At 36.5% G+C, this 19,453-nt stretch overlaps 6 protein-coding genes across 9 annotated transcripts; 1 reads left to right on the plus strand and 5 right to left on the minus strand.

Moving 5' to 3' along the window:
* Positions 1 to 4,112: 4,112 nt before the first annotated feature.
* On the minus strand, positions 4,113 to 8,420 carry LOC18029594 (subtilisin-like protease SBT3.1). Of its 2 annotated transcripts, XM_024149632.1 has the most exons (11): positions 8,303 to 8,420; positions 7,274 to 7,411; positions 7,128 to 7,178; positions 6,949 to 7,040; positions 6,750 to 6,847; positions 6,496 to 6,657; positions 5,746 to 6,410; positions 5,371 to 5,660; positions 5,171 to 5,285; positions 4,892 to 5,078; positions 4,113 to 4,803 (listed from the first exon to the last, which is right to left on the minus strand). In XM_024149632.1, exons 2-11 carry the CDS (start codon positions 7,403 to 7,405, stop codon positions 4,226 to 4,228), a joined length of 2,370 nt encoding a protein of 789 aa, XP_024005400.1. In that variant the 5' UTR covers positions 7,406 to 7,411; positions 8,303 to 8,420; the 3' UTR covers positions 4,113 to 4,225. The 2 variants fall into 2 exon arrangements, with proteins under 2 accessions (XP_024005400.1, XP_006413795.2); XM_006413732.2 differs by lacking the exon at positions 8,303 to 8,420 and having other exon boundaries at positions 7,274 to 8,084.
* Positions 8,112 to 9,743, minus strand: LOC18029595 (protein HEAT-STRESS-ASSOCIATED 32). Its single transcript, XM_006413733.2, has 5 exons — positions 9,569 to 9,743; positions 9,165 to 9,356; positions 8,850 to 9,057; positions 8,539 to 8,762; positions 8,112 to 8,446 (listed from the first exon to the last, which is right to left on the minus strand). Exons 1-5 carry the CDS (start codon positions 9,692 to 9,694, stop codon positions 8,336 to 8,338), a joined length of 861 nt encoding a protein of 286 aa, XP_006413796.1. The 5' UTR covers positions 9,695 to 9,743; the 3' UTR covers positions 8,112 to 8,335.
* A 697-nt stretch (positions 9,744 to 10,440) lies between these two features.
* LOC18029596 lies at positions 10,441 to 11,311 on the plus strand. The gene is made up of 3 exons (XM_006413734.2): positions 10,441 to 10,648; positions 10,725 to 10,930; positions 11,046 to 11,311. Exons 1-3 carry the CDS (start codon positions 10,550 to 10,552, stop codon positions 11,245 to 11,247), a joined length of 507 nt encoding a protein of 168 aa, XP_006413797.1. The 5' UTR covers positions 10,441 to 10,549; the 3' UTR covers positions 11,248 to 11,311.
* LOC18029597 (pentatricopeptide repeat-containing protein At4g21300) lies at positions 11,271 to 14,097 on the minus strand. 2 transcript variants are annotated; one of them, XM_024150147.1, is made up of 2 exons: positions 13,740 to 13,806; positions 11,271 to 13,645 (listed from the first exon to the last, which is right to left on the minus strand). In XM_024150147.1, the coding sequence occupies exon 2, from the start codon at positions 13,552 to 13,554 to the stop codon at positions 11,368 to 11,370; it is 2,187 nt and encodes a 728-aa protein (XP_024005915.1). In that variant the 5' UTR covers positions 13,555 to 13,645; positions 13,740 to 13,806; the 3' UTR covers positions 11,271 to 11,367. The 2 variants fall into 2 exon arrangements, with proteins under 2 accessions (XP_024005915.1, XP_006413798.1); XM_006413735.2 differs by having other exon boundaries at positions 11,271 to 14,097.
* Positions 14,098 to 14,362: 265 nt separating this feature from the next.
* On the minus strand, positions 14,363 to 15,741 carry LOC18029598 (oxygen-evolving enhancer protein 3-1, chloroplastic). Its single transcript, XM_006413736.2, has 3 exons — positions 15,418 to 15,741; positions 14,847 to 15,142; positions 14,363 to 14,675 (listed from the first exon to the last, which is right to left on the minus strand). The coding sequence occupies exons 1-3, from the start codon at positions 15,701 to 15,703 to the stop codon at positions 14,577 to 14,579; spliced, it is 681 nt and encodes a 226-aa protein (XP_006413799.1). The 5' UTR covers positions 15,704 to 15,741; the 3' UTR covers positions 14,363 to 14,576.
* An 810-nt stretch (positions 15,742 to 16,551) lies between these two features.
* On the minus strand, positions 16,552 to 18,190 carry LOC18029599 (sulfite exporter TauE/SafE family protein 5). Of its 2 annotated transcripts, none has more exons than XM_006413737.1 (4): positions 17,423 to 18,190; positions 17,184 to 17,318; positions 16,950 to 17,099; positions 16,552 to 16,860 (listed from the first exon to the last, which is right to left on the minus strand). In XM_006413737.1, exons 1-4 carry the CDS (start codon positions 18,188 to 18,190, stop codon positions 16,552 to 16,554), a joined length of 1,362 nt encoding a protein of 453 aa, XP_006413800.1. The 2 variants fall into 2 exon arrangements, with proteins under 2 accessions (XP_006413800.1, XP_024005792.1); XM_024150024.1 differs by having other exon boundaries at positions 16,950 to 17,102; positions 17,423 to 17,935.
* Positions 18,191 to 19,453: the final 1,263 nt, after the last annotated feature.

Consider the following 19,453-nt stretch of genomic DNA (forward strand, 5'->3'; position numbering starts at 1 on the left):
TTTTTACTGTCTATGTTTTGTATAGAAGTTGGTAAAAAATTACTCTAAAACAAAGGATTATGCAAATAAAAATTAGTTTGTTGGTCTGCCGAGATTTAAAAGTATTAGACGTTAATTTGATTTATTTCTATTTGACTATCAACATGTGGTTTTATGATGAATGGATAATGTCAGCTTCTCTTGAATTTAATTTTTTTTAGGTATTAAGTAAAATAAGATTATATATAACATAGTTTTTATTGATTTTCTGTTGACTTATATATATATATATATATATATATTTATATTTATATGATATATATGTGAAATTTTCTGTTTTTGTTTCCGTCTCGTACTGTCCAAGATTTTAAATGAAACACACAAGGGAGAACTATTTAGAAAGACAACAAAAATATTTCTAAAGCACAGTGGATGTAATATCATATCATTTCATTATAAATTAAAAAATCGTACAAACCCAACTCTCAATACAATTTCTTACACTGCCACATAATAAATTCCAAAAATATTTATGCCATAGTTACAAATATATCATCATAATTTTGAAATAATATAAGATCAACCAGATTTTTCGCTGGAAGGAAATTTAAGATTAGGAAGACCTGAACCAATATGGCGAGATAACTGATATTCAACAGGTTTAGTCAAATAATATTGACACGCCAAGAAGCACTTGTGCAAATCATTAAGCTTAGGCATGCATCTCTCCTTGGCACACTCCATGAAAATGCGGTCTCTCTCCATTAAACCACCACCTATTCCGACAGCACTCTTTAAAGAGCTATTCTCACCGTTCATGCACCATGTCGCGTTTATAAGCATAGCCACTACTATGACCAATATCACCACTCTCTCGTTTATTCCTTTTGCATCCATTTTCTAGTTTTCACCAATTACTTTATTTTTATACTAATTTTGCTTTTTGATTTATAGTTTTGGGAAAAGAGGAATCAATTGTGGTTTGAATTCGTGAGGAATTTGAGAGAATTTATATGTAATTGTTTTTAACTATTTTTATAAACTCTATTTTGTGTATGAGTAACAAATCACTAAATATAGTATTATTTCTGGTTCTTACAGTACAACAATCTACGTTGTAATTATTTAATAATGTTTTTTCTTTAATTTTCTGATTAATATTAATTTTTAATAAAAAATTTACAGAGTGGAATACTTTAAAACACATAGCACGTAGTTTTACAGAATGAAAGAGAAGTACAATTATTGATTTATGGTTATTTTTCCAATTACTGTTTAATAGACAATGTGGATTCATGTCAAAAAAGGGAAAGACAATGTGGATTTGTTTCTCATACTTAATTTTGTAATGTTTTATTAGATGATATATTATGGTGTGTACTTGTATATGACTTGAATCATATTGAGTTGTAATCATTAACAGATTAGACTAAATCATGATACTAATTTTTTATTGTCTATGTTTTATATAGAAGTTGGTAAAAAAATTACTCTAAAACAAAGGATTCTGCAAATAAAAATTAGTTGTTCGGTCTGCTGACAATTAAAAGTATTATACTTTAATCTGATTTATGTTTATTTAAATATCAACATGTGGTTTTATGATGAATGGGTTATTCCAGCTTCTCTTGGACTTTAATATTTTCTAGGTATTAAGTAAGATAATATTATATATAGCATATATAATTTTCATTGATTTTTTGTTGACTTGTATTTATATATATATATGTGTGTGTGTGTGTATGTGTGTGAAATTTTCTGTTTTTTTTAATTTATTTTCAAGGTGTTTGAGAGAATTTATTGTATATACCTGATTGTTTTTAACTATTTTTTTATATGTACGAGTAACAAATCACTAAATATATAGTATTAATTCTGGTTCTCACAATAGAACAATCTACAATGTATTTATAATAATGTATTTTTCTTGATTTTCTGGTTAATATTAACTTTTAAAAATATATACAGAATAGAATATTTTGAAAACATAGCACATAGTTTTTTTAGAATGAAAAAGAAATAAAATTACTGACTTATGGTCATTTTTTCAATCATTGTTTTTTAGAAATGCAGATTCGTTTCTCATAATTTTGTAATGTTTTATTAGATGATATATTATGTTGTGTAGTTGTATATGACTTGAATCATATTGAGTTGTAATCATTAACATAGTACATAAACTGATTATTTTGTATTTATTATTGAGATATATTCTTCCAATTGGTTTTACCATTACTATTTATACACATTCTTAGCAAAATATTACATATTGCGATAGAAACTTTCAAAAAATATATACCACACAAGGGAGAACTATTTAGAAAGACAACAAAAATATTTCTAAAGCACAGTGGATGTAATATCATATCATTTCATTATAAATTAAAAAATCGTACAAACCCAACTCTCAATACAATTTCTTACACTGCCACATAATAAATTCCAAAAATATTTATGCCATAGTTACAAATATATCATCATAATTTTGAAATAATATAAGATCAACCAGATTTTTCGCTAGAAGGAGATTTAAGATTAGGAAGACCTGAACCAATATGGCGAGATACCTGATATTCAATAGGTTTAGTCAAATAATATTGACACGCCAAGAAGCACTTGTGCAAATTATTAAGCTTAGGCATGCATCTTTCCTTGGCACACTCCATGAAAATGCGGTCTCTCTCCATTAAACCACCACCTGTTCGGACCGCATTTTTTAAAGAGCTATTCTCACCGTTCACGCACCATGTCGCGTTCATAAGCATAGCCACCACTATAATCACTATCACCACTCTCTCGTTTATTCCTTTTACATCCATTTTCTAGTTTTCACCAATTGCTTTATTTTATACTAGTTTTGCGTTTTGCTTTATAGTTTTAGAAAAAGAGAAATTAATTGTGGTTTGAATTCGTGAGGAATTTGAGAGAATTTATATGCAATTGTTTTTAACTATTTTTATAACTCTATTCTGTGTACGAGTAACAAAACCCTAAATATAGTATTATTTCTGGTTATACAGTTTCATAGTAGAATAATTTATGTTGTAATATTTTTCTTAATTTTTTGGTTAATATTAACTTTTTGTAAACTGTACAGAGTGGAATACTTTGAAAAACATAAGATGTCGATTTACAGAAAGAAAAGTACTATTATTGACTAATGGTTGTTTTTTTCAATTATTGTTTTATAGACAATGTGAATTCGTTTTCATACTTAATTTTTAAATATTTTATTAGATGATATTTTTTAATATCCCTATTATGTTGTGTACTTATATATGGTTTGAATCATATTGAGTTCTAATCATTAACGTTAATACATAAACTGATCATTTTCTATTTATTATTGAGATAATTTCTTCGAATTAGTTTTACCGTTACTAATTACACAAACTCTTAGTAAAATATTATCCATCATGATATGCTTTCAAAAAAATGATACTCGAAAACGTGAATGATCAATGTTATTAGTTTGATTGATATAAACATCCTAAATATACCATAATGACAAAAAATTGTGAATATGGTGATTAAGTTTCCTAATGTTTCAAATATATTACTATGCTACTAATGTTTTTGGTAAACAACCATTCGAAAGCAAAGGATTATGTGAAAAAAAAAAAAAAAAATTTGGTTGGTCTGCTGAGATTTGAAAGTATTAGACGTTATTTTGAATTACTTTTACTTTGCTATCAACATGTTGAATGGATTATATCAGTTTCTCTTGAACTTTAAATTGGTTTTAGTGTTAAGTATGTATATAGCCGAATTAGTTGTCATTGATTTTCCATTTGACTTATTATTTGATATTTTATCAAGAGGTGAATGAGGGTCGAATGTAATTTGATTTTTACAGTCGTAACAAAATTGGACAACTATTTGGCTCCACATTTTTAAGGGAACAAAATGGGACAACTATTTGGTTCCCATACTTTTGTCCTGTTTTTCCAGCAAAGTTCCATTTCGAATTCCTGTTTGTCCACTCCTAAATATGTTAATCAAACAAATGGGATTGAAAAATTATCCAATCAATCATTATAATATTGCAAAATGTAATCCTATTCCTCTATTTGTCTTAATCATTCAGACTTCTGGAAATTATACAATATTATGATTATTTTATAGTAGCTAGTATTTGAAACGACAAATAAACCAGAAGCTCCTCTGATTGTATAATTTTTTGTATTTTTTCCCCACACAAATGGATTCCGTGAAACATTCTTATTAATAATCCGGTTATAACAATTTACAGGAAATAATTATCGAGGAAACGTGTCCTCACAGAAACTGGGATTGTGACATTGTGAAGTCCATCACTCCAAGTCAAACTTCCAAAGTAAAACGCAGAGTTCGCTCTGTGTGAGCCCGAAGACACACTCACCGTAAACGCAACCTTGTTGGTTCCTTTGTTAAACACTAACTTGTCTGGTGAAACCTTGATGTCGAATCCAAGCGGAGCCTCGATCACGGGCTTGTAAACCGAGTCAACGTTTCCAACGTTGGTTACGGTTCGCGTCACTGTGATGTTGTTACCCTTGAGGCTCGGGATGGTAATAGACGGTACGTTGAGGTCAAGAATCGATGAACCTGAGCTCGGACACTTGTTAATGACGTTTCCGGTTAGTGCAGAAACTCTCTTGTCTGTGTAAGAAGCTTCGGAACATAAGTAATGTATGTAATCATTGATGTCCATGTCGTAAACAAGTCCAGGATCCGTGGCTTTCTCCAGATTCACAAGACCACCTCCATAATCGAATGCATCGGCTAGCTTATGGGTCGATCCATCTGCAGTTAGAGGCACGCCGTGTGGGTCGGTTTTCATGGCTGAAACACGGAAACTTTGTGGTCAATTTTCTGAGTTGGTTGTACTGAGAAAAAGAGTCTCAAAGAGACTTATATAAACTAAACCAACCTGTTGTGACAAGAGCTGATTTGATAATAGCAGGAGACCAATCAGGATGCGAAAGCTTGAGGAGTGCTACGATTCCTGCAATCACCGGAGTTGCCATTGATGTTCCTGCGTAAGCGAATTCTCTGGTGTCTTCGTCTGTCGGTATTTTAGGTGTTGCTAAGGTCACACCAGGAGCTGCTATATCCGGCTGCATTACACGGAAAAGAAAGTTGACAGAATTAAAAAAAAAAAATCTAGATTAAGTGATCCAAAATTAAAAGCTTAATGATGAAACAAAACCTTAAGAATGGCGGGTGAAAATGAACTAGGCCCTCTCGCCGATGATGCTCCGACTTTACTTGCTACACTTTCACCAATTATTGTCTTATACGGGCCTATCTTAATCTTTGGTGGCCTAAAAGAAAAACCAAAAGATTCAGATTCTCATATGTAGGAAGATGAGATATGAATTTGACCGAGAGATGTTTGTGAAGATAAACCTCCTGGTAGTTTCCATGTAGTAATATATCTGGGCTCCAATGTCGTAATCCAAGTGGATACAGGGAAAGTTCTCGGGGCATTCAAAACGTTCTATCGGATTGTTCACATAAATTACACCGATAGCACCATTTTCCTGAACAATGTCTGGCATAGGCATAGGCATAGGATTTCCGTTCGTCTTAGCTTCAAAGTACATCACGACTTTACCCTTGATTTGATCAACACCATGATCTCTAGAAAATATCACATCAGTGAAGCCAATTTCTGGTCCTGCGTACCGACTCTCACCCTGAAAAACAGATACTTTTTTAACTTATCAATCACAAGCTTTTGCATCGTTAAGAGAATTTCAAAGTTTATAAGCTGTATGTTACCAGCAACGTTTTATTGTTCTCGAGTGTAACCGATGCGGAGAAAGACCGGTCAAGAGTAGTCGCAGCCACTGTTAATATCCATGGAGAAACGTTAATAACCGATGCACTGCGAGATCCTCCGTTACCAGCTGGTGAAACAACAGGAATGCCTTTATTCACGGCGTGTAATGCTGGGATTGCGATATCGACTTCAACGTCAAGAGATTTAATCTCTACTGAGCCGCCGATAGAAACCGACAAAACATCAACACCGTCGTGAATGGCTTCATCAAAAGCTTTCCATACATCAGCAACTGAACACTTTCCTCCTTCCACATCCCAACACGCTTTATACATCGCTATATGCGCCTTAGGAGCGGCACCTCTCATGGTTGACGCGTATGAGAGGCCTGGCAGAGTCACATTAGAAACGAAAGAGCCAGCTACTGTTGAGGATACTTGAGTCCCGTGGCCATTGTGATCTCTAGGAGATATATGTTCTGAACTCGTGTTCATACTTGTTCTGAGATCTGCATTAAGACCATCAATGTAGTACTTAGCTCCAATAAGCTTTCTGTTGCAATCTGCAGCACTGAACTGGTCCGCAGATACGCATTCTCCTTTCCAATGTTTTGGTATCGGTCCATATCCGTTGTCATCAAAGGCGCCTGATTCTGACCATATCCCTGCTCACATAACGTCGAGATTGTTATCCTTCCTGCTACAAAAAGTTGAAAACGAAACAAGTTTATAGAGTGATTGATAAAATACCAGAGTCAATAACGCCGATAATAGCTCCACTGCCCATGTTGGTCTCATTTAGAAGACCTTTAGAAGAAGCTGGAGTTGAAAAAAGGCCTAGGTAATCCCATGTCCGTGTTGTTTGCATCACAAGTTTTCGGTTTTCCAGAAGAATCATAACGTCAGGATGATCTAGTAGACAGAAATACAGAAAAATGGTTTATTAAAAACACATTCAGTGTTCTGAATTTTGAAGAACTCGTGAATCAGCGAGAAATATGTACTTTTTAATTTCTCAGCGTCGGCCGGTTTGAGCTTGGCTGCAAAGCCAGAAAATCCATGGTGATAACTGTAGACCATTGACTTATTGGCTGCTTCTTCGCTGTAACATATTATTCACATAAAAAATCATTCAGTTAAAACCACCTGCAGAAGCCAAGTTATAAACACAAGAATCTTCAATGCAACCACGTACTCTTTTACCTTCCAAGAACCGATTTCAGGATTTCAAGATGTGACTGAGTCACCAACCTAGGATCATCGTGTTTCCTTTCCCCCAAGTAAAATATATAAACCTAATTTTATCAGACAATTAACAAAAGCATAAGGAACTACAACAATTCTTTTGTTCTTCCCATATCTCAGACAATTAGATTACATACCGGAAACTCGGGGACGAAAGGCGGCGGCGGAGGGGGAGGCCCTGGAGTGTCCTGTAGAAGAACACATGAGCAATTAACGAATACTTCAGCAATTACAACAATCTTTGTTTCTTCCCATATCAAAATAAATCAATTAGACTACATACCGGGGGACCACCAGAGTCACCCCCGCCAAAATCAGGTTCAGGTTCCTCGGGGCCGCTAAAATCAGGTTCGGGCATATCAGGGCTTGCATGAGACGTCTCCAGAGGAGCAGGCTGTGGAGAGTCAGCCACCATTGGTGACTGAGGAGGACCGGCCTCGTGAGATGTTGTTGCAAAGCTAAGCTTTCCATTTATGATTAACACAAAACCAAATGCTATAACCACAAAACACAATCTAAAAGAAGGATCCATTTTCAGAGTTTTTTTCACTCTGAAAACGTTTCTTCTTTGTTATTGAGACAGAAACTGCTTAGAGAACATTCTCCAGGATTTTTCTTGTTTTTATAGACAGGTATCCAATGTGTTTAAGCTAAATTGATTAACAACCTTTGGTTCCAAAAACTGGCAGAATAACCAACCAATACGCATACTAATTGTATCTTGCAGAAAATAAACGTTGTAACTACTAACAGCAAAAAAAAAAAGGGTGTCATTGTCCTGACGATTAAGCACCAGCTAAATTTAGAACATAATTATGACAACTATAGTTACAGTAAAATTGGAATACTAATCATGAGATGTGTGTAGAGGTGGCAGAGAGAGAGAGAACAAGATGCAAATTCAGTGTATAGATAAGAATGGCATCTAGTTAAAATGAACTAATGATGGTAGGTAGAAATTTATGTCTCTTCTATATTTATCAAAATGATAAAACAGAGAAGTTTCTGCCAAAATAGTAAAAGACATAATTGCAGAACTGATGTCCTGGGTTCATAGCTTAAAGGATAATGAACTGTGTTACTTTATTTTTCAAGTGTTTTAGTCAGTGAAGCTTTAAATCATACGAGATAAACAAGCCTTACGTACATTACTTGACTAGGTTGTATACATTCTGAGAGATTTAGGAGATTGACCAAGATACTATGAGATCACCGTCCCAGATCACGATATTCTCCTAAACATTTTCTTTCTTACAGCATCAAAAGAAGCACATAACATAGACAGATACGACATAATACATAAGAAACTCACACAGGTTTTAGATGTAGTGGCAGAGGTATTATTTTAAAACAAGAAGTAGGAGGAACTGAGAACGGATTGGTGATCTTTGCCCAGATGACGACCACGGAGGCACTCGAGATCCATAATCTGAGAATGATCCACATAGAGATTCACCTGAAAACCCAAGAACAAATACACGGGAATCTTGTGAGCGTAACTATTTAAACAGAGAGTGAGAAATGATAGAGAGGAGAATCAGCAAATACATTTGGACCGTAACGTTTGATAAACCACTCAGCTAACTTCGCATCAGATGCTTCAAACATAGTCTTCTCTATTCCAAGACGTCCTATGACTTTGGCTATTATGTCTGCTCGGAGAGAATCTGCATATCTGCAGACATCATCTGCATCAATCATAATGGTGTCTGCCCCGGCTTCTAAACACCTTTCAGCCTTTCTGATCAAGAGATCAATGTCCTCAACAAATTCTGAAAAAAGAGAGGATATTCTCTTAGTATACATCCAAATCTGAAAACTCTTGTCGCTCATCTGCCGGAAAAGACCATGTTTCTTACCCGTTGATCGAGGTTCTGGAACAACATAGGAACCAAAAGCCCTATTCTTCCCAGGAATATCAGACTTGTTGACTTTCACAGCAAACATTGGTTTGGCTCTGAGACCACCGTTCTTAATCAGACGTACATATCGTAGAAGTGTTTCCTCCGGAACTTCAAGCGAATTCGCATTCAGCTCGATAGTATCGAACCCCAACTCCTTACACTCCTGCAAAAAGAAGACAAGTAAGCTCGAAAGGTACCTAATTTTTCTTTAGTGACAAACTTTTCCTAATGGATAAATGGATGTTATCATCTAAAAATAGCTTTACTTACCTCGACATACTCTTTGAAAGCTGAAGGACCACTACGAAGAACATGTTCAGCCCAATCTCCAGTGCTGACATACACATCGTGTTCATGAGCCATTTCAATGGCTTGTTTGATGAATGATTTTGGAATTAAACTGTTGGAGCCTCCCGAGAACTTTAACCCATCAACAAATTGTCCCATCGATTCAAAAATCTCCTGAAACACGATTGGTTACCCGTAAGAGTACTTATCAGAATCCGGTGAACACATTTCTTACTCTCAAGCGAATCGTGCTTCACAGTGAATTCATGAACTGTGAGCTTAAATCGGTTCAATTTTCTTCAGAAACTATGTATCCAAGGATCGTTTTTCAAGTAATGGTGATGAAATTTGGAAGAGAAGCTAAAGGAATTATCATTGCTGGGTACCTGAAGAACATTCTGGCTGAGAACGGAGTAACGAGGACCTCGCATCTCCGTAACACCATAACGGCGAGGCTTCTCCGGCCGATCTTCGTTCTCCTCGAAGCTCTTCCAACTGTAGTGAGTAGCCATTCTCTCTGTTCACTTCTTCGTCCTCGAAGCTTCTCCGGCCGATCATGGTTCTTCTCAGAAAAGACAAAAATAAAATAAAGCAGACGAAGAATGGAGCTGCTTCTAGAGAGACGTGCCACGTCATCACCGCCTTCTCATGTTTTTGCAGCGTTAATTTTTTCAACGTAGCCACGTCGTCGACAACGAGACGTGTGAAGCCTGTTTGATTGGGCCTTTCAGCCCATCTTAATTTATTGGGTCACAGAAACTGGAAAACGCGAATTTTGAACTAAGCGTTTCAAACCGCAAAAGTTCTGTTCTTCTTTGCTTGGCTGCTCTGTCAAGAATCCGAATATTAAAAAGGTTTTTATTATTAACATGGAAGGGAGGAATAAAGAACACATGCAATTAAGTAACTGGCTAAAGAAAAACACATGCACTTAAGCCATAAATAATCTATTTGAGGAAAGCCAAAAATAATCTATTTGAGGACTTTGTCATCAATAAATTTCATGAATGCTTCAATATGATTTTGTTCTGTGACGAAAATTTAAATTTTGATTCTCTCATGAATAATAAGTTTAATGCATTATTTGTCCTTTAAAAGTTAAAATTTTAGTAGAAAAGGGAGTTTTACATCAAGGATCACAGCTAAACTTTTATTCTCTAACGTGGTCTGTAGTAAATGTGCAAGAAAAGAGACATATGTTCAACTTTATTCTTATTCCCTCCTAACCTAGAGAGTCTCATAAATCTTAAATCTAATTGCCCATAAATACAAGAACAAGTTATTACTCCAACAACAATCCTTTCTGCTTCTTTGTTTGCTTGTAAGAACTTGTTTCATTGAAGATCATCAAAGCTGTAAGAAGCAAAATGGCAAGGAATGTAGGGTTCTTCATCTGCTTCTTGATCATAGCAATGGATGTTTCGGCTGGAATTCTAGGCATTGAAGCCGAAATAGCACAGAACAAGGTACATTACACACTATACACCCACAAGTCAATAAGAGTTGCAGATTTCACTAATATCTTTGTTATATTGGATGCAGGTGAAGCATTTAAAGATGTGGATATTCGAATGTAGAGACCCGAGTTACACAGCCTTCAAGTACGGCTTAGCTGCATGTATCCTTTTGGCATTAGCCCATGTAACGGCTAATTTGCTTGGTGGGTGTCTCTGTGTTGTCTCAAGACAAGACCTTGAAAAATCTTCTGCCAATAAACAGCTCGCTGTGGCTTCTCTGATATTCTCCTGGTAAGTCCAAACACTACATAAACAAATGCAATATGTAAATCCTTCCTTCTTGTGACGGAGAAGAAACTTGCAGATAGATTCATTTCAGGATATTTTTTTTATGTTTTTTTTTCAGGATCATATTGGCAATTGCATTCTCATTGTTGATCGTAGGGACCATGTCAAACTCAAGATCAAGGAAAGCTTGTGGGATTTCTCACCATCGGGTTCTGTCCATAGGAGGAATCCTCTGTTTCATTCACGGCCTTTTTGCTGTTGCTTATTACATCTCTGCAACTGCTTCAAACCGAGAGCAGACACACACAGGACATGCTTAAAAAAAAAATTTGTAGACCACATTTTCAATAAATTTGAAAAAGTGTTTACATTTGACTAATATATATACACCTCATTTTCTATACTATGTTTGGATCTACCGTTCCTTTCTCTGTGAATCTTCAAGCTGGATTTAGTTTTCTTGATGACTGTGGATGCATTGGAAGGTAAGGCTCTGGAACATACCCTTCTAGCTTCAGCTCTTCAAGAAGTAAGCATAGCAAAGAATAGATATGAGAATACTCGGGATGATTTTCATCGCCAGAAACAAAACAATGAGTTAGCTTGTTGATGTCGATCCAACTTGAACCAGGAACTTTCTCAACTCCTCTCTCTTTCATTAAGCTCCTTGCTTTAGTCACACCTCCCCATTGTCCAGCGTTAGCATGTGCATTAGAAATCAAAACATAATAACCAGAGTTCTGCGGATCCAACTCCATTAACATGCTCGAAGCAACTTTAGCAAGTTCGACATTCTTGTGAAGACGACAAGCTCCAAGTAACGTTCCCCAAACTCCTGCATCTGGAGAAAAAGGCATCCTCTTAACGGTTTCATAAGCTTCGTTTAACCGACCAGCTCGTCCAAACAAATCAACGACGCATGCGTAATGCTCTTGCTGCGGTTGGATTCCGTAATCCTCAGTCATGATTTTGAAGAAACGAACTCCTTCGTTCACATCTCCAACGTGACAACACGAAGATATCATCTCAAGAAACGTGATTTGATCAGGAGAAACTCTGTTATCTTCAACCATTTCACGGAATAGACAGAGTGAATCTTGTAGCCTCCCGTGGTTTCCATAAGCAGCGATGATGCTATTCCAAGAAACAATGTTCTTCTCTTTCATCGTCTCAAACACATTTATGGCGGATCTTAGGTTTCCACATTTAGCATACATACCTATCAATGTACTCTCGCTATACACATCAGAACCAACTAAATGCTTTAACATGAAACAGTGAATAGCTTTCCCAAAACTTTGTGAAGGCAAGTTGGCACAAGCAGAGAGAACGCTTGAAATACTAACACAATCAAAACCGATTCTTGAAACTCCCATTTCACGGAAAATATCAACAGCTGCACTCGGATTATCACTCTGTGCACAACGTGTGATCATTGAATTCCACGCAACAATATCTTTCTCAGAGAGTCTTCCAAAAATTTCATGAGCAAGATCCATTCTTCCACACTTTGCATACATGTCGATAACAGCGCATCCAATATTGCACCTCTTATCGAAACCTTTCTTGATTATGAAACCATGGAGTTCCCTCCCGAGTTTCAAGGCTAGCAAACCGCCTATTACCGGTAGAATAGACACCAGAGTTATCTCATTTGGGCTCATTTCTACACTAACCAGCCACCTAAACATCTCTAACGCATCAACAATCAAGCCATTATGCAAATAACCAGAGATCATTGCAGTGATCACAACAACATCGACTAAGTTACACTGGCTGAAAATCTTTTGTGCCATAGAAACACCCCTACACTTGAAATAGGCATCAATAAGAGCACTAGTTAAGAATATATCCAGCGGTATGCTATGTCTCATAATGTAACAATGAATTTGCTTACAATACTCAAGGTTTTCAAACCTAGAAATGGATGGAAGCAAACTAGAAAACGTAATGGCATCAGGCAAGACACCTGAAGATATCATCTCAAAGAAAAACACTAAGCTTTCTTCCATTAGTCCACTCTGAACATATCCAGAGATCATGCAATTCCATGTCACCGTATCAGCACGAGACATCATCCGAAACAACTTACACGCATCATCAAAAAGCCCACATTTTGAATACACAGACAAAAGTGAGTTTTTGATAGAACCTTCAAAGTCTAATCCAGAAACGACCGTTAGACAATGAAGCTGAACTCCGAGATCAATCAATGACTTAGAGGCACACACCGATAAAACACAATCGAAAGTGACAGCATTGGGACTAATCTGATCCATCCTCATTGCACTAAACCCTTTTATAACGCTACACGAAGCTCCCCACTTTGCATACCCTTTAAGCATCACATTCCAAATCACACAATCTTTCTTACTTACTTTATCGAATAATCCACTCGCCACATCGATCTTTCCATACTCTAGGTAAGCATTAATCAGAGAACTCGCCACAAACTCATTACAATCCATACCAAGAGAAGAAACCGTATAGCGAAAGAACTCAATCCCTCTGAAATTCTTCAAAGCAACACAAGCCTTGACGAGACAAGGGAAAGTGGATACATCAGGACTAACTCCATAACATAGCATCTTGAAGTAAAAGGACAAAGCTTTATCCAATAAACGCATTCGAACGAAACTGCTGATAATCGAATTCCAGGGCCTGATGCTACCACGACGCAAATCAAGTCTGTAAAACAGTTTACCACAATCCGAAAAGCTGCCACACATTGCATACATACCCAAGATCCTCTCAGCCATGTAGCTCTCAGAGGAAACTCTGTTTACGATTAGAAAGGCGTGAACTTGCTTACCTTGACGAAGCAGAGTTGAGTCAGAGCAGGACTGTAAAAGTAATGTGAGTCGACGAGGGAGAGATTCTACGAGATATTGAGACGAATATTCCATTGGAAGGGACTTGTACGGAACGATTGCCGGCGCGAGCAGCCTAGCGGCTGATGAGATATTCATGGCCGGAGAAATTACTACATAGAATCTCAATCACTGTCTGCTTTCGATCAGCAGAGAAAAGAGGACAGAATAGTAAGAATAAACTAATCAAGGAATAATTGGTCTTGCCATCGGGAACTCACTGAGTCAGCAGGTAACCGCCGATGACGACGGCGAAGTGGCCGGAGAAAGAATTAGGGCAGACGAAGAACTACGAGTCCGAATTATTTAGGCCCAATTAAAGCAAAATCAATTACACTGTTTAAACTCGGTTTATGTCCGGATTACTTCTATTTTCCTTCTCTTTTTTTTTTCTTTTCAATTTGGCTTATATTCAATTTTTTACGTATCAGAAAGAAAAAAACGAGGGAATTATAAAATTTTGATTACGTATAATGTGCACCATATCAATAGTCATCCTTTCTCTTTTTTTTTTTCTTGTCATTGAGTCCATTAACTATAAATTTGAGATAATCAAGTCATTTGATTGAAAAAAAAATGTCAAACATCGTATTCCAGCAAAACATCTTACAAATTTAAAATTGATATTGATTGGTAATAACCGTTGAGGTATAGTGAATTACCATTTATTGGTAAATCTTGAAACACAACTTCGGATTCAGAGATTTGATTCAAAGTACACAGGAACAAAAATCAAGAAATAATAATTTACAAAGAAAATTGCAGAATAATAAAAATGCTTAACCAATCTTGGCAAGAACATCGTTCAAAGTAGAGACTGTCTCTGAGTAATACTTCTCAGCATCCGGAGTACTCTTTTTCTTTGCCGCATAATCCAGCTGCCAGAAAAATCAACCATTTAAAAACATCCGATCAGACACAAAAACAAATAAACATTACAGAACCTTGATAACTGCTCTCGATAGATCTGTCCTAAACTGATCACTCACTGAAGAGATAGATTGCATGCATTTTGAAATTAATCAAGGGCCTTGGATTGAGAAACTTACACTGTTGATGGAATCGAAGAGCTTTCCAGTGAGGTCCTTGAGGGACTTCTTCTCATCCTTGGGTTTGGAGGAGATGATTGTGTTAAGGTCATAACGAAGATAAGAAGCCTTACTACGGAGATCATTCTGAACATAAGGCCAAGCCTTCTTATCGATCAAAGACTTCACATTTATGATATCTTTTGCAGATTCTTTGGCTCTAGCTACAGCTTCTGCTGGTGGCAATGGCTGCAAGTAAAATCTTTTTTTCAATGCCAATGAAAAGTCTCTTGCTTGGTCTGAGTTCTCTGTCCCAGCTGCTCAACAAACAAAAACACAAACTTTTAAGTGTTATCTATTTGATCTGATTCAATCTAAACCGAACCAAAATCTGAACTTCCATTAGGTTATAAAATCTAGCTTTTTTCTTTCTCGAACTAAACGGCTACATTTACGACAAAGTATTACTATTTGGTTAAATTTAAAGATTTTTCATCTAGATAATTTGGCTACATTACGTTTAGATTCTTAATCTCATACAAAATTGAGAGTGATAATATTTTTATTGAACGATTAGTGAGAGTTTACTTACGAAGACCACCGGAGGGAGGAGGAGGAGGGCCAATTTTGATCGGAGCAGCATCGGCGAGGACAGCCTGAACAAACGAGCCGCCGGCTAAACCAGCAGCCACAAGCCCAATCACAGACCGGCGAGTAGTCTCCGGCGCCGATTCACTCTGCTGAGCTCTGACGACAAGTCCAGCCCTTTGAGCCACCGCCACTCTGCCGGTGACGTTCAGACGGTTCGATCCGTTGATCTTTAAGCTTCCTTCAAGAACGGCGGGAGATGCGCCACGTAAGCCACCCATCGAAGCCATTTTTTTTTCTTTTTGGTTTCTCAAAGACGAAAAGTGAAGCGATGGTTATGGGTTATGCTCTTATATGGTTGGTTGGTTTTGGTTTCGGACAAAGAACGCCTTATCTGTCCTTGAGATTATTCGGATATGGTTCTAACCACTGATTTATAGCCACGTGTCATCGTGTTCTTTTTTTCTTGCCATGTTGAGATCGAGCAATTACACCGTTACGGTAAGGGGTATTGGGGTAAATGAAATATCTAGAACTAGTATCCAAATTGCTTGGATTGAGCTTATATGAACAAGAAAAACTATTATTACTTTTACAGAGGGGATCTGTTTTTGCTACCAAGAAAATATTTTGATTGTATTTTCCAACTTTCCTAACATCCATTTTCTAGCTTTGTCCAATTGATTTTTTTTACTAATTTTTTCCTAGTTTTATGAAAACAGGAATCGATTGTGGTTTGCAATGATGAGGTTATTGAGCAAAAAATATGTCTTTGTTTTTAACTATTTTTATGAGCTTGATTTATCAGTTATCATTCTTGTCCATTTGCAACCTCTTTCATTGCTTACAGAACATTAAATTTAACACAAAATATTACAGAACATCAGCTACTTAGCACGACACATAAACTGATGTTTCCAGTCAAGGTCTCAACTATAATTACATCCCCCAATTTATTAACTTTTACAAAAAAACATATGAACATTACAATGCCATCTTGCTCCAAATTTTCCTTCTTATATAGAAAGTAAAGTTAGAGCCTCTAATACGAAAGCAATAAAAAGAAGACGAATAAAGAAAACCGATGATCTTGTTTAGATCTCAGTTCTATTGTTGATGATCCAAAGATTCTTACGTCTTAACATGGCAGCTTGAAACCCATGTCCTTCCCTGCCACATAATCAGTCCATACATCAAGAGCTCCAAAACTAGTCATAAGGACTGTGCTCAGAGACATTACTGTTCCGACTGAGAACACGATAATGGAAGCTCTCCCAAACTGAGCTACTGCTTTCTGAACCAAAACAAGACCGAGAAGCGAGGCAAAGAAGCAAATCAAGGAAAACAAGTAAGCTGCTTCTGTGTTTTGCATTCCTAGTAACAAATATTGAACTGCTGACATCGTTGCTGAGAAGAACACCATGAATGAAGTTGTTGCTGCTGTTATCTGCATCAATCATATATTCAACTAAAAAAGTTGCCAAAACTTAGAAAATTTGGTGAAAAAAAAGTTTGATTTTCTTATATAATATATACCTGTGGTGGTATCCCGGCTTGGAGAAGAAGAGGGCTTATAAGCATTCCACCTCCAATACCGAATATACCGCCCAATAAACCGGCTAAAAATGACATTACCGGGAACATTAACCGCGTAGACTGGTCCAATCTTGTACCTTCTTGATTTTTCTGCTCATGTAAGATAGATAATGTTCAGTATATAATACTTTTCAATGAGTTCAATATGATTTGCAGCTAGCTGTTGCATTTTACCTGATTGCTAGGGGATCGTTCTTGGAGGCTTTCGGTTCTTGAGAGAGCTAGCTTTGTGAAGACCAAAGCAAGAGGTATTTGAAGTGAGAGTAGAATCCAATATTCCACACCACAAGGCTTTATCGATATGATTCCCTACACATAACATAACATATATAGAATCTGTCGCTTATTCTATAATAAAATCGATAAAATATATATATATATATATATTGATCGATGGAATTATATATCACTACCTTGCCATCTTTATTCCCGCGGAGAAGATAAATGACAAAGAAAGACGCCCAAACAACAATCAAGACTCCAAGTTTCGTCCATGGAAGCTTTGATTTGTGTCTATTGTCTTGAGCTTCAAGGAGAGGTGCTTTAAGGCTCTTAGTATCCTCCTCTGTTTCCCCTCTGCCTTTCTCTGGCCTCTCATGTACTTTCCCTCTCGCAATCTCAGACTCGATTTTCCAAAACTTGACTCCATTTCTACAAGTCTTCAAGCTAGACCAAGCGAGGAACACAGCGAAAAGAACAGTGATGAGCCACTCTGGCAAAACTCTGTTGCAGATAACACCAATACTCACTCCTAGAAGCATACACGGCTCAAGAAGCAAGGCTAAGTCGTAATCAAGCAATGCTTTGCCACCAAAGAGATTGTTCATTACATTCGCTATTGATCCACCGGTTACCATAAAAGCAGAGAAGCTTGAAGCTGTTTTCAAGTCTAGCCCTGCAACTATAGTCATGATTGGAATGAACAAACCTCCACCGCCAATTCCACCTGCGCTCGAGATTAAGGCAGCTAGGAAACATAAGAATCCAGCTACAATGATTGCTGAAGATAGCTTGAGTTCTGCAGCACTTGATTCTTTCAACGAAGTTCTCCATTGTTGGACTTTGTAGAGAATCTTATGAGATGTTGAAGGGTTCTCTTGATTGATCTCTTCTTGTTGATTCGCGTTGATCGTGAAAACACATAGAAGAAGAATAAGAAGGAAAACGAAAAGGGTCTTCATTTTCTTTATCTTAAAGCTTGAAACGTTTTTCTTGTTTGCTTTTGATCTAATCAAACCATTGTTGTTATTTATATTGAAGGTGTCAAAGAGTGGTATGCACATTTCATTGCAAGTTGCTTTCGGATGAGTAGGCTGCAAGCAATCTCGTTGACTTAAAAAACCTAAACAATGATATTTAAGATAGATTCATTGATTTACCTGTGATCTGTGGCTATATTCAGACGAAGAACAGTTCTAAGGAGAAGGTGAAGAAACAGATATTGTCTGAAACTGTGGAATGTTTCGTTTCAGATAAGGAAAAGAAACAGTTATTTAATGGTTTCGGATTTGACGTGGTGAATGATTGTATAATGTGTTTGATACTTGAGCCAAGTCTCTTTGCATTCTTTTATTTTCTAAATGAATAATCTGTATTAGCATTCTATTGTTTTTAAGATGGGGACAAGTAAGAAATAAGAAAGCGTCTTCTCTGAACTTCATGGAACATGAAAGATCCAGGTTAGTCAAATAATACTTTATAAAAACAATTAAGCTTGTTCTGGACTTTTAATTATATGACAGCCATTAGCCATATATGATATATCAATAATCTGATTTATGTTTTTAATTTATAGAATTTTGGTCATAGGTTTCGAGAAACGTCGAATGAAGAAAGAACCATGTTGTTGTCAGATTTTAGATTTACTCTGTTCCTCATTTATGAGCTTTTTCATCGTCTTTCATTGATGGCATCTGCTTCAATGTTTTACTCTTTTCTTCTTCTTCTTCATCTTCTTGACTTACGCTCAAGAAAACGTCACTGTTCACACCTTTTGCTTCTACGAAGGAAGAAACTTCACATCCAAGTATCCAACATTTCATATACTCTTAATCTCAACCGTCTGATCTCTTCACTCCAACCAACAACAGCTTCTTACAACATATCCACCGATGGAGAAGTCAACGCCATAACTTTATGCAGAGGAGATCTCAATGCAACGACTAGAAGTTGCTCTGTCTTGTGTTTATGAGCATCCCACGAAAAGACAAACAATAGATTCAGTTGTTTTCGATGCTTAGCTCTGATTCTAAGTCTCTCCAGCTCCCAAAGCCATTGCAGCCTGGTTTCTTTAGAAGATCAACGTCGTTTTCGATTTCTGTGAACGATGTTTCTCTCATAGATTTGTCTGCACGTTAAGTATATAAATAGATTGAAAAATTGCAGTTACACAATGTATAGAGTAGGTTCATTGATAATCCCTTAATTTAAAACCTTAAATGTAT

Source organism: Eutrema salsugineum, unplaced genomic scaffold (assembly GCF_000478725.1).
Source record: "Eutrema salsugineum unplaced genomic scaffold, Eutsalg1_0 scaffold_1, whole genome shotgun sequence".
NCBI lineage: Eukaryota > Viridiplantae > Streptophyta > Magnoliopsida > Brassicales > Brassicaceae > Eutrema > Eutrema salsugineum.

What these genes read in the sequence shown, in the direction of transcription:
- LOC18029599 (XM_006413737.1), bottom strand. Translation starts at nt 18,190, where the DNA reads ATGAAGACCCTTTTCGTTTTCCTTCTTATTCTTCTTCTATGTGTTTTC. An exon ending in GCGGGAATAAAGATGGCAAG is followed by an intron (nt 17,319 to 17,422) that starts GTAGTGATATAT and finishes TGTTATGTGTAG; the next exon opens with GGAATCATATCGATAAAGCC. An exon ending in AAGCCGGGATACCACCACAG is followed by an intron (nt 16,861 to 16,949) that starts GTATATATTATA and finishes TGATTGATGCAG; the next exon opens with ATAACAGCAGCAACAACTTC.
- LOC18029595 (XM_006413733.2), bottom strand. Translation starts at nt 9,694, where the DNA reads ATGGCTACTCACTACAGTTGGAAGAGCTTCGAGGAGAACGAAGATCGG. An exon ending in TCAGCCAGAATGTTCTTCAG is followed by an intron (nt 9,357 to 9,568) that starts GTACCCAGCAAT and finishes ATCGTGTTTCAG; the next exon opens with GAGATTTTTGAATCGATGGG. An exon ending in TCAAACGTTACGGTCCAAAT is followed by an intron (nt 8,447 to 8,538) that starts GTATTTGCTGAT and finishes TTGGGTTTTCAG; the next exon opens with GTGAATCTCTATGTGGATCA.
- LOC18029597 (XM_006413735.2), bottom strand. Translation starts at nt 13,896, where the DNA reads ATGAATATCTCATCAGCCGCTAGGCTGCTCGCGCCGGCAATCGTTCCG.
- LOC18029598 (XM_006413736.2), bottom strand. Translation starts at nt 15,703, where the DNA reads ATGGCTTCGATGGGTGGCTTACGTGGCGCATCTCCCGCCGTTCTTGAA. An exon ending in TCCTCCCTCCGGTGGTCTTC is followed by an intron (nt 15,143 to 15,417) that starts GTAAGTAAACTC and finishes TTTGTTGAGCAG; the next exon opens with CTGGGACAGAGAACTCAGAC. An exon ending in TCTTCGATTCCATCAACAGT is followed by an intron (nt 14,676 to 14,846) that starts GTAAGTTTCTCA and finishes TTTTTCTGGCAG; the next exon opens with CTGGATTATGCGGCAAAGAA.
- LOC18029594 (XM_006413732.2), bottom strand. Translation starts at nt 7,522, where the DNA reads ATGGATCCTTCTTTTAGATTGTGTTTTGTGGTTATAGCATTTGGTTTT. An exon ending in GTGACTCTGGTGGTCCCCCG is followed by an intron (nt 7,179 to 7,273) that starts GTATGTAGTCTA and finishes GTTCTTCTACAG; the next exon opens with GACACTCCAGGGCCTCCCCC. An exon ending in TTTCACCCGCCATTCTTAAG is followed by an intron (nt 5,079 to 5,170) that starts GTTTTGTTTCAT and finishes CGTGTAATGCAG; the next exon opens with CCGGATATAGCAGCTCCTGG.
- LOC18029596 (XM_006413734.2), top strand. Translation starts at nt 10,550, where the DNA reads ATGGCAAGGAATGTAGGGTTCTTCATCTGCTTCTTGATCATAGCAATG. An exon ending in CCGAAATAGCACAGAACAAG is followed by an intron (nt 10,649 to 10,724) that starts GTACATTACACA and finishes TATTGGATGCAG; the next exon opens with GTGAAGCATTTAAAGATGTG. An exon ending in GCTTCTCTGATATTCTCCTG is followed by an intron (nt 10,931 to 11,045) that starts GTAAGTCCAAAC and finishes TTTTTTTTTCAG; the next exon opens with GATCATATTGGCAATTGCAT.